This window comes from Passer domesticus, chromosome 20, assembly GCF_036417665.1.
Source record: "Passer domesticus isolate bPasDom1 chromosome 20, bPasDom1.hap1, whole genome shotgun sequence".
NCBI lineage: Eukaryota > Metazoa > Chordata > Aves > Passeriformes > Passeridae > Passer > Passer domesticus.
In genome coordinates, this window is record NC_087493.1 from 9,944,083 (window position 1) to 9,956,552 (window position 12,470).

At 41.1% G+C, this 12,470-nt stretch overlaps 2 protein-coding genes across 2 annotated transcripts in view; one reads left to right on the forward strand and one right to left on the reverse strand.

The window, feature by feature from the left end:
• The window catches only part of TBCD (tubulin folding cofactor D), a 107,863-nt gene that overhangs the window by 21,300 nt on the left and 74,093 nt on the right, over positions 1-12,470 (forward strand). The window contains exons 13-14 of the mRNA XM_064395956.1: positions 102-176; positions 3,183-3,277. Coding sequence (XP_064252026.1) covers positions 102-176; positions 3,183-3,277 — 170 coding nt within the window. The remainder of the gene's footprint in view (positions 1-101; positions 177-3,182; positions 3,278-12,470) is intronic.
• ZNF750 (zinc finger protein 750) lies at positions 5,690-9,442 on the reverse strand. Its single transcript, XM_064395549.1, has 2 exons — positions 7,634-9,442; positions 5,690-7,223 (listed from the first exon to the last, which is right to left on the reverse strand). Exons 1-2 carry the CDS (start codon positions 9,055-9,057, stop codon positions 6,509-6,511), a joined length of 2,139 nt encoding a protein of 712 aa, XP_064251619.1. The 5' UTR covers positions 9,058-9,442; the 3' UTR covers positions 5,690-6,508.

Consider the following 12,470-nt stretch of genomic DNA (forward strand, 5'->3'; position numbering starts at 1 on the left):
AGTTTAAGGGTTTCAGTCTTAGGGCAGTGGGGTGGCATCTTGACCAATCAACTGTAGTACTAATGATCCATTGTATGCTTCTTTCTTTTTCTTTTCTGTAGAATTGGTAGAATAACTGGAAGACTTCCAAAGGAATTAGCAGATGATGTGATTGGGTCCCTGTTGGACTGTTTTAGGTAAAAATCCTATTTCACACTTTACACACGTCTGAAACATGTTTGCTTGTGGAGTGGGGGGACAACAGTTAGGAAGAAAGGTCTAAAAATCTGTAAATTTTCTTGCTGTCCTTCTCTCAAGATTTCAAAATGTTTGAAGGCACAGATGGGCTAAGGTTATTCGAAAAAGAAATTATTTCTGATCCATCCTCGTGACCCCATACTAAGGTAATGTGCAGGGAGTGAAGTTAATCTGAGGAAAAATTTAAAAATTACTCATTAACTTGCTACTTTTGAGATTCCTGGTGTGCTCAAACTCATGTCTTGAGTTTAGTGTCCATCCTCAGAAATCCAGCAGAACTGGAAATGATGTTCTGAGATTCACCAGAGGTGAGAAACAGTCTCTGTGTGAGGGGAGGCTGAAATTTAGGGAGAGTGAGGAATAAATAGGGTATAATAGAGATTTATGCACTTGGGAATGGTGTGGATGTGGTTGCCCTCCAGGTTTTGTGTTACTGGAAGCAAACTCAAGCATCACGTGGCAGGTTTAGAATAAAGACAGAATGGTGGTGTTCAGTTTTTACAGTGGAACTGTAAAAACTTCTTGCCATAGGACCTTGTGGATCCTAAGAATATTTACCTGAACAAAAATTTTGCTGTTTGTCTGCAAGCTTCTCCATGATCTGCCAGAGTTTGGAAGTGTTTTGGAGAGTGAATGTGCTGGTTCTTAGACTCTGGCTAAGAGATCTGCTCTTGGCTGTGTCAGAGAGGATTTGGGGCCAGTGGAAACTCTGGTTGGGGCACCCAGAGCTGTGGGATGTTCTTTTGGTGCACTTTAGTGTTGGATGTCATGGCTTTGCATTCCTGTAGAGCACGTAAAGTCATTAAACAAAAAATTAAACAAGTATCATGTGCTTTTGTTTAATACCAAATTGCTCATCACAGCTGCATTGAGTACCTGAAATCTAAACGAGTGGTTTAGGGCAAGCCAATAACAAAAAGAGTTTCTTTATTGGCAAGAAATGCTGGTCATGAGCAGTTTGTCACTTGTCCCTAGTTTTAAAAAGTATTTTCACTTTGGTTGTGAGTACAAATAAAGGATGGCAGCTCAAAGGATAACACATTAGAAAAAAAAGAAGGTATAAAGTCTGAAAGGCTTGCAAGGAAAGTATCCACTTAGATGATCCTGACTGTGTTACTGTGATTAATTTAAGAGGTGCTGCTGATCTCAATTATCCCTGGAGCTTCAAAGACCTGTACTCACTGTGTTTTCTTTCCTTGTTTTTCAAGTCATAGGGATGAGTAATTCAACTAATAATTGAGTGACCTGCTTTCTTCAGAAACACCTGGGAACAAACGTAGGCAAGGACAGAGAGAGCTTCTGTTGGAGCCTTTGCACTGAATATCTAGTGACCAAAATAGGAATAAATCAGTTGCTCATCTGTTGTACCTCTTGGGATAAGAAGAAAGGATTTGTTCTATGTAGACATATCAAAAGAAAAGAGTCAGGGAAGAAATGAATGATGATTTTTCACAGTGTAGTGAGGTTGTCAGCACAGTTCCACTGGGGTATGAGCCTTGTGTTGCTCAGCATACACATAAAGAATCCTGGAAAAAAGGGGAATGAGGAAACCAGCTGATATTTCAAGTTGATTTAATGTAGTGAGAGCTAAAAGTGACAGGAAGGAAAGTGTTACAGAAGCCCAGGTGAAGTACTATGACAGTAAATGTCATGTAAAATATAATGTCTAATGCATGCAAACTGATGTACTTGGGGCAAAATGCTGCTCTCTGTCAAAGCCCTGGCAGCCACTGATCTGTCAGAGTGTGTCAGGGGAGCACTCAGCAGCTGGCAGGGAAAACAAGACAAATGTTGGAAATTATGAGGAAAGGAAGAGAGAAAACTAAATCACTGAGAAGTGGTTTAGCTGATGGGGCTTTTTACAGGTGGGAAGGAGAAGTGGAGGGGTTTGATTTGCTGGATCTCCACTGCAAAGAGGCCAGAGGAGGGAGAGCAAGTGGCTGTTTACGAGTCACTCTCCCTGGTGCCAGAGCAGGGAAGCAGCAGGAAGTGCATTTCCACACAATTATAATTAACCAGTGGAAGTCATTGCCACGGGATGTTATGGGAGCCAAAAGTGTAAAGGGAGTTCAAAAAGGGATTATCCAAATTAATGGAAGAGAGTCCCTTCATTAAATAATGAATCTGGCTCCAGCTCTGGTTGAGCTGTCTCTGTGCTGATTGCCAAAGCCAGGGGGGCAAGAAGGGGATGGGGGTCCTGCTTTTCCTGGGCTGAGCACCTGCTCTCAGAGGTGCCTTTCAGAGATGGTGTTGGGAGAGATGAAGCTTGGATATGACCTGGCTGTCCATTTTCTTCTCAGATTCCTGCTCCTGGTGTAATACAGAATGAGCTCTGTTCAGATTTAATCCTGCAGCATGTTACCTTTCCTCTTTTCACTCCATTATCTGCCAGCCCACTAAAAATTATTTACCATTTGGTAAATAAATAAATAAATTTGGTAAATAATTTTTACAGCTTTTTGCTGAGTTCACTGCAAGTTTCTCTGGTTTATGTTTTCTAGAAGTGGATAAAAACCACTATTTGCTTACTTCATCAACTCTTGTAATGGGTTTGCTGGGAATTGCCATTTGAACCTCTTTTGCAAGTTAAGGGCTGTATTTGGCACTAAACTCATTAGTTATTTTGGGTATGTTCTGTAAATCTTTTGCCCATGAACTAGGAAGTTGTTTTCCTTTTCTCTATGAGTTTCAAGTATTGAATCCTCTGTATTGAGTTACATTTATAGTCATAAATGAGTTTTTTGAGTATTTAATCATATTTATAAATGGGAAAGAAAACATTTAACTTGTCATTCTTCTATTTTACAAGTCCATTGCCATCCATAACACAACAAGAACATGCTGGTTTGCATTAGGTGTCTTTTAAAATGTTAGGAATTCACCATAAGAAATGAAATCCTGAGAAGGAGGGCCAGTTTTAACCAAACTTCTTGTTCTGACATCAGTTTCCAGGAGACAGACAACGCGTGGCACGGGGGGTGCCTGGCCCTGGCTGAGCTGGGCAGGAGAGGATTGCTGCTCCCCTCCCGCATCCCAGATGGTGAGTTGGCCTGGCTGAGTGTCAGTCCATGAAATAATTTATATTATTAGGCACCAGTGTGTGGCAATAGGCTGGGATTTGCTGATGTGTGTGTGCTGGGTGATGACTGAACTACTGAGTTCTACAGTAAAACATTTGCCCATGGGGATATTTAAGTACTTCTGTCTAAAGCATTGGCTTGGGTGTGCCTTTTTTTATACTTAATAAATATTTCTTTCCAAAATGGAATTAATTTCTTGGGGTTTTCTTCTTTCTTCTTCCCTCCCATGTTTCTTTGTACACTTGTATAAAACAATTCTGCATGTCTCCATATTGTGTCAGTGTCATTATTTAAGCAAAATATATTAAATAATTGATGACTAACTTGCACTTTAAAGCCAGTAGCTTCTGCTGTTTGTTTATGGTTAAATTTCAAAGGACAGTTTCATGTAATTTATACATGAACTGTTTATGTTTTAAATGGGTTTTTGAAATAGCAGGATGGAAAGAAAAAGAACAGGGCAGAGGAATTGTTTCTTTGTGTGTTCTGTAGTTATCAACATACATTGAATTACAGAGATATTAATGTAATTTTGGTCAATGCTATACACAGTGGGAATGACAAAAGCACAGTGTAGCAGGTGACATCCACCCTTGGGTGCTTTTACAGCAGTGCCTTGTTCTAGATGGTTCTTTGGATCCCATCTGGTGCTCCTGTGTTGAACAGGGAAATTGAACACTAAATTTAAAAAATATTTCAAAGCTGGTGTTTCATATTAGTAAGTCAGGGTGCTAAATCTTTAATAGTTTGAAGATGTGCTGTAAAATGTGGCATTTAATGCAGTTTATTACTTTCTCTCCATGGAAGGAGTTATGTCCATTCTAGCATGTGCTGCATGTGAGAAAGTTTGTGCAGTGAGCCTTCAGCTGCTTTCCATTTTTTCATTACTTTTGCCCTTGCATGGCAAAGGTGAAACAGTTAAAAACCTTCCAGTTTACAGCTGGAGAATCCTGAAAGGGAAATCCTCCAAAGGTAAATCTGTACTTCAGTTCTGACAAAACCAGAACTGTACCTCTGTCAGGGAATCTGGATGACCTCATGATATAGATTTTTATTTATTTTGAAGAAGGCAGATCAGATCACCATTGGAGTTGGCTTTTATAAATAATATTTGTATGGAGATGGGGGAGAATTAATCCTTGATTTCTATGGAAGACACACCAAAAAGTTTTTCTTCATTCACTTTAAAGAAATTCAAATTACCAAGTAAAGAGATACATGAGATATTTTTTAAAATTGTGGATAATAGTAACTGAAGCTTTCTGCTCTCAGAGATGATTGAGGCACATAGCTTCAGGTATAGTGTGAAGAGTGGCAGTGGTGACACATGACTCTGTAATTTCATGTTTAGAAATGAGGGATTTAGCACATCTGACCCTAGGATTGAAGCTTTAATCTTGGACTGGAAAGCAGCTCTTCTTGTTTGGTCACGTGCTGATGTACAGCTCAGTACCTCACACTGACTTGTGCCCTGCTGTTGGCATTTCAGTTAATTTGGCTTCTTCTGTTACTGCATTGTCTTTTTTCAATCTCACATTGAGATTTTTGCCTTTTGATAATGTGAGAGAAGCTTTTCTCTATGAAGGATTAAAGATCAATGTATCTCTTTTTGTCCCTTACCTCAGAAACTGAAGTTCTGTCATTTACTATTTAATTACTAAACTTGTTACAATGCTCTGTCTGAGTTGTTGGCTCAAAGCAGCACAGCACAAAACATGAGTTCAAAAACTTCTGGGAATTCTGCATTATGTTGGATGCAGCTCCACTTCCTTAAGTAGGTTTGCACCTATTAGTGGTGTTCAGGCAGGTGAGGATGCTCCTCACCTGAGTAATGATCAATGAGAAATTGAAATATACCTGTGCTTTTATGGGAATAATGCTTGCTCTGGGTTTGTTCTCCTTACACTGTGCAAATTTACACAAGGATCAATCAGCCTTACTTTAGTTGAACTTTTGCAGCAGTTTGGACAAGCTGGACAGCAGCTTTAAGGCAGAGAGAATTCTGAGCTTCACTATTTGGAATTAAAAGTAAGGATGAATTAACCTGCATAGTGAATTTCCATCAATGAAGAAAGCTCCTTTTCTTTGGAATTGGTTTGGTCCCAAAATTCTGTTTGCCAACTGAAAATTTAACTAGCAACTTCTTGCTAGCTGTTCTTCAATATAGATAGTGTAGTAAATGTATTTGTGTTCATTAATGACTTTCCATATATTGTAAGTACAGATCACAAGATTTATTTGAAAAATTGCCAGTTTATATACACAGATATAGAAATAGGAAATAGTTTTATGGCTGTATGTAGAAGGACACAGAAACTGATAGTGAGTGATAACACATGTACTGAAACAAGACCTTCACCAGGAGAGTTGGCTTCAGGTGAATAAATTATATAAATAACATTTTAGGCCTGGAGTTTGAAGGCTGCCCAGTGTCTGTCTAACCTCAGCAAAGCAGGCACCTGGATTGCTTAGTTCTTCATATTTTCAGTGTTGTTTACATAGCCATTTACTTAAAGTTGAACATAAACTGCATTTATTAAACCTGTGCAGGCTTTCTTTGGTTTGACTTGAATCTTGGTCCCAGTCAGTGCAAGATGAGGTTGCCCACACAGGGTTTGGGGCAGTTTATTTAAAGTGGCCTCTGCCTCTGAGTAACTAAATTTGGTCTGTTCTGTCTTAGGGCAGAATGGCAAAGTGCATCCATACACAGAGCAGTTTTTACAGTATATTCTAAAAAGCCAGTTTTAATCTTAAGCTTGTTTAAACTACTGCACAGTGACATAAAAAGGTTTTCAAAGGAAAAAAAAGACGCAAAAACCCCCCTATTAGATGAAGTTAAGGCTGGAAAAAGACTATGACAGTATGTTATTGAGCAATATTGTTTCTAGAGCTTAAACGTCTTTTAAGAAAAGAAGTTGTAAAAGTTATTTTACATCATACAATTGCAAAAACCCCTTGAAGATTTGTCTAATTTACTTTGGCTTTAGTAACGAATGCAAAAATTCACTCATCAAAACCTGAGCTTGTACAAGGCAAAGTTCAATTACTTAAAAATATTAATATAAAATTATGAACATTATTTACAATGGAGAGATTGAATGTATCTTGTCATGGGCCAAGCCCAATGAATGAGGGTTTGTAGAAGTTTCACAATGATGCTGATAGCCAGAAACTCACTGAAAGGAGGAGAATTAGGACACTCTTGTTCTCTTCCTTAAAGTGAACACTCTGCTGCAGTCATTGGGCCTGACCCTCTTAGCACCTTGCTGGGATTTCGCAGATTCTTTTTGGTTTGTCCTTTTCTGTCCTTTCCCCTTTGGGCTGCACTGAGTATCCTGAGCATCGGGAGCGGGCTCCGCGGGCGCGCCCTGCCCGTCCTGCGCGCCGTGCCCGTCGCCGTCCAGCCGCGCCGTGCCGGGGCTGTAGGCAGCCAGCTGGCACAGAGCCACGGCTGCTGTCTGCTTCTGCTCGTCACAGCTCTCCATGAGCCCCAAGTCTGCAGCCTCACCACGCTGGGCTGCGAAGGGTTTGTCACAGGCACTGCTGCTGGGGGTCTTGGGGACGCACGGCTCCGCGCCGGAGCTCTCCTTCTCGGTGCTCGGAGGAGCGGCGGCGGCGTTGCTGTTGTCGTGGGATGGGCTGTGGAAGGACGTTTTCAGGCTGGCTGTGTTACAGGAATCCTTCACTGAGAGGTTCAGGGGCATGTCCTGCATTTCCAGGAAGCTCTGCCTGTCTGTTTTGGATGGGGTTTTGTACGTGTGCTCGTGAGTAGGTCCTGTGCTTGTGTCGGGCTTTTTGGAAAGATTGAGAGGACCTATCCCTGTGTCTTCCTCCGTGTTGGACAGCGAGCCCGTGTTGTTCTGACCATCAGTCTGTGTGTGTGAGTCTTCATCAGTGACATTGATGCTGAAAGAAACAGAGAGAAAAGAGAATTTACTATCAATTGCTCTTTAAAACTGGGGCTGAGGAAGTGGACAAGAAGAAGAAAAAATCTGGACTTCTAGGCTAGAAGTTTGACAATTCTGTTGTTTCTCCTTTAAATCCCCAAATCCCTTTCACCATACCCATCACTGTAATGGAAGCAATTCCCTGAAGTACTCAAACACATTGGAAGTACACAAACACAGTGGAAATTGCTGGTACTTTTAAGAAGAATGAATGGTCTGCTCACTGTACCACCTGTGTGCTTTGCACAGTTAGTACAGAACACATTAACTGCTGTAACTCTAAATATAACAGGCATTGCATGAAATGTGCCCATCTGTCTTTGTGTGTCCCTGGTAAATCTGACAAGAATTTGCAAAGTGTTATTTTACCTGTTGGGTGAATCCCCTCTCTCCTGCTGTGCCTGCACGCCTTGAAGGGAAGGTGCTTGGTCTGTGCTTTTTCTCACAGGTCTGAAGGCTGTGAAGTTTTCTTCTGATTGGTCATACTTGCCCAGGGATGTGGAGGATGACTTGTTGGAGAGGTCAAACAAACCCTCACACGTGTGGCTTGTCTGGGTGAAGTTGGTGGGGCTGGGTCTGCCAGGGGAGCCTGTTGCTGCACTTCCTGCAAGAGGGCTCATTTTGGCATTCTCTCTTTCATTTTGGTCATCCTTAGCGTTACCTTTGGCGTGCAATAACGTCATTTCTTTTTCATAATCTGCTTGTTTTTTATGTGAGCTTAGAGGGTATTGTTGGGACGGACTTAAAGAAGCTGGGTACAGCAAGGTGGTTTCTTCCATCAGGTGGGAGTTTTGCTCCCTGTTGATACCAGCTACGTGTGAAAATCTGTAAAATGGAGGATCTGTTGGCCTACAAAATCCATATGGTATTGGTGGAGTGGAGTGGTACTGCTGGAACAATCGATAGTGTTCATATGCTGATGGATTTAGGGGTTTTGGAAGTGGCCCAGGGTGGGGAAGAAAGTGTCTTTGATCTTGTGTTCCATAGACAGAGAGAGCAGAGCTTTCACACTCTGTGCTGCCTGGGAGCAGGTAAGGTGTGTAGATAGCAAGCCGGTGCTCATAGAAATGGGGTGAGTACTCTGGAATCATTGGTTGCATGTAAGGTGAAATGGAACCAAAGCCTTTCGTGGGAGCAACTTTGTGTGGAAACTCTGGGAGGAAAGAACCTGCCTTCCACGGGTGAGCTGGTGCGTGAAACGCAGACTTGGTGTGAAAAGGAGAACTTTTGTTAGAGAGGGAGAGGATTTCAGATGCCTCAGTGATTTCTGGGCCTTTGCTGTCTCGGTGCTCTCCGACGGGAACGAAGGCCGAGGGCCTGACCATGCCCTCCATCAGGGGCTGCACGCTGATGGCACCTTCTGCTGCAGAGCTGGCAGGGCTCAGTTCCTTCGGAATGGCAGGTTTCTGTCCTGGAATTGCGGCGTTTGTGGCCTGGTTTTGTAACTCAACATTTTCCTTGGCATCTTCTTTTGTAAAAGGGTATTGAGGCTTTGAATCGAGGCTTGACAGTCCGTTTGTGACAGATTTAGAAGAAGTTGGTTTGACCGTAGATTCCAGCTGGTTGATCTGTTTGGGCTCCAGGGAACTGCCCTTGGGACACTTGATGACACGATCCTGCTCCGACACCAAAGTGATGGAGTTTTTGCAGAGGCCATACTTCATGTGGTTAAAGAGATGGGATTTCTCATTGCACGTGAAGGGGCACTGGAAGCACTTGTACTTGAACGGCTTTCCCGGTGGTCTTGGGATGTAATGAGGCTTCTTGGGTTTACGTTCTTTGAGGAGACTCATTTTTTTTTCTGCTTTAGACAATTAAATGTAATGGTTCTTTATAAAAACTTTCTTGTGGTTGGCTTCCCTCAGTTTTAGCCTCGTGATGTTTCCGGTTTTTCAGGTTTCTAGAATCCTTCTTCCCAGGTGAGGAGAAGCAGCCAGCTCCTGTGGTGTCTCAGGGGAAGAGGGTGCCGGAAAACAAGGCTTTTGCCACTGGTAGTGCAGGAACTGAAACACAAAGTTTAAAATGAATTGTAGTGGAACATTGGAACTAAACACAAAGTAGTGCCTTGTCTTGAGAGCATTCCCCCTCATACTGCATATCTTGTGTTATTTGGGTATTTTAAAACAGAATAAAAAAGCTGGAAGTCAGGCCGGAGTCAGATGGGCATTGACCTTTGGCATCCTCCCTCACCCAAACACAGTCACACAAGTGGCCTAATTTCCAGCAGCAGCCCTTGTCACCTGCCTGTGCTGCCGGCTCGGGGGAGTTCTCTTTGAAAGCTGGAGGAACATTCATTGAGAAGATGAAAGTAGAAATCCAGGCGGAGCTGTTGAGAGAGGAGTGGAGTGGGTGGGATGGGAAGAGGCAGGTCCCGGCAGGGGCTGGATGTGGGGCGAGCCTGTCGGGCCGGTCCGGGAGAGCGAGGAGGGAATTTCCTGCTGTGGTGACACAAGGGTGGGGTGGATGGGTCGCTCTTGGGCGGCTGACTGGGCTCTTTCTGACACTGACCAGCCCCTCTCTTCACTGGTGTGGCGTTTCCCAACAGCCCAATCTCAATGGATACCTCAAAAGTGCCCAATCTCTCGAAGGATAAAACCACACCGATTTTCTTCCTCTTCCTAATTCAATTAAGAGAAATGAGCGCTGCAGTGTCTGACTAATGGAATCCTCTGCCTGATAAACACATCTCCCATCCTCCTGCTGCGTCGCTCCTCACAGATTGCACACAGTTAACACGGGCACCCCGGTGTATTAACTCGGGGGGAAAAGTGTCTGACAGTCATTGATTTATAGGGGAAGGATCTATCTGCCTTTCTTTGGAAAAACGGAGGTTGTGGATACTTTATCCAGCCCAGTGATTCGCCGGGTAGATAAGTCGGGAGGGCTTGTACCGGCTTGTTCCATTATGTTCACTGATTCTGAAGGCGTGAGAAACTCTCGGAGTCAAGTTCTCATGATTTTATAGGATGTGTTATGGCAGAGATCTAAAAACTGATGATTTCATCATGAACTACAAGCATCATTATCAAAATGATGACTGTTGCAAAACCACGTACTGTATCTATTGTGTTACCCGAAACTACAGGAATACTAATTGGAAGAGTGACGAGATAGCTCCATTTTTTTTTTAAAAAAAAGCTTTTTAAGCTTTTTTAGAAGTTTGAATTAGTAGTATTAAAATACTAAGTTCATGAAAAGAATTGCTGGTAATTATGTGCCGTGAGATTTTAGTTCAAGTAGATGTTTTGCATTTCTTAAATCAGAGATTGTTTAACAGAAAATGACAGGCAACACATGATGAAAACTGAAGGGAAAGCTACAGAATTGCTGCTTGGCTCATCAGGTATAGTAATTCTAGCAAATTGTATTAAATGTTTTTTCTGATGTCATAGAAGTATTAATTTTGTTAAAATAGTTATTGTGAAGGCACCCTTAAAAATGCAAAGCTGCTCTGCGAGTAGAAAAAAAATAATCAAGCTTTTTCCTAAAATTAACAAGTGATTAAATGTGCTTCAGATTAATGAAAAAGGAATTTCTAGAGAAGTAGATTTTTGTTTTTCAGATTTTAATGAGGTTGTTTGAGTTGGATACTGATACTGTAAGAGCAACAAGGGAATATACATTAGCATGTTCAAGTCTCATCATTGGTGTATGGCTGAAATGGTAGTCCATAAATTTAAAAAAATAATATATTGTATTTGAAAATATTTTAAATAACAATAGCTAGAAATCCTTTGAAATATTAAAAATAATATTTTTACATTTAAAAATAAGTGAATTAAATACTGAGACAGAGGAGGAGAGGTTGAGATGGGGAACTGGACTCTTTCTTCTGCCTTAAGTGAGCTTGTTGCACTTATTTTTAACTAATGATGTGTAGCCAGCATGGAAAGTTTGTCATGGACTCGGTCAAGTCAGTTTGTACCTGTTATTCTTTATATCTTCTTGGAAGTGCTTGTACTAATTATTCTTGAAAAAAAGATATTGTTGTCAAAACTCCATTGCTTTCTTAGGTGAAGCATTTATGATAAGGTCCGAATCTGCATTCAGGTGCAGCATTTATAATAAAGGGATGGTAATTAGATTTCCTTGTTCTTCCAGCTTTCCTTTGCTTCATAATGAAAATTCCTGTGTGTCCTGTCCTCCCCCCTCTGACTTTGTACTTGGTATTTAACTTCGATTCAAGTTATTCCTGTTGGGCAGAGTATTAACTATCATTTCTTAACAAGATAAAATGCGTTGTTGCAGTTTTAATGTTAGAAATTTCAAGCCTTGGAGCTCCTCTGCCCTGGGTACAGCAGGAGAGCATTCCAACAGCTTTTTACTTCTTTCTATTTAATTTGTTTTGATGGCTCCAGAACCTGCTGCTCTGACTTGGGAGGTGCAGAGAGCAGCTCATTTTAAAGGGTGTTTACCTTTCTTAAACTTAGGTCAGTGCCAGCCAGGTGAATGTTTTCTTTCTCTCTTTTACTATTTAATCCCTTTTTTTTTTCTCATGGTTTAAAAGTGCCAGTAATAAAATATTTCTAAAGCTAGACAGGTAGGATAATTCTTCCTCTGGTCCCTAATTCACAAGAGTGTCTGGCAGAGAGACATATTTTAGTATTAAAAAACATTAAAACTATTTGATCACACAGTCAAAAAGGACATTAATAGTTTAAAATAGGTGTAACCAATTAAAACTGTTCCTATATAAATAATGTTACTTACAGCTGTACAATGTATGTTTTGTGCTGCCAAAGTTAGAATTTAGTACTGGAAAGAAAATATCAAAATAAGTAGTTGCTTTTTCCTTTAACTTCCATGCCATCACTTGTGATATCTTTTAAAAATGGGGAAAAAAATCTTCAACAGCAGGATAATTTTTACATAAATTTTTTTTCTTAGATTGAAAATATTTCCTGTAGACCAGCTTGTAGAAATGCAGATGGTTCTATATTATTATAATTCTCTAGTTTTGAAATGCAGTAGTGTTATTTATTTATATTTTTATTGAAAACAAGTTATTCAGATAATCTTGATTAAACTTGAGGTTATCTTAGTTGTTTGTTTTTGGCACTAGTAACCTCCCCATGGCTTTCGAACCTGTCACCCTTTCCAGCCTGACACTGACTGCTCCAAGTTTCCTTCCTTCTGTTTTTAAAAGCAGCTTGTTGCTCCCTCCTTGCCTTTAACCTGTTGGCAGGTTCAGAAAACAGGAATGTAG

What these genes read in the sequence shown, in the direction of transcription:
- ZNF750 (XM_064395549.1), bottom strand. Translation starts at nt 9,057, where the DNA reads ATGAGTCTCCTCAAAGAACGTAAACCCAAGAAGCCTCATTACATCCCA. An exon ending in AGAGGGGATTCACCCAACAG is followed by an intron (nt 7,224 to 7,633) that starts GTAAAATAACAC and finishes TGTTTCTTTCAG; the next exon opens with CATCAATGTCACTGATGAAG.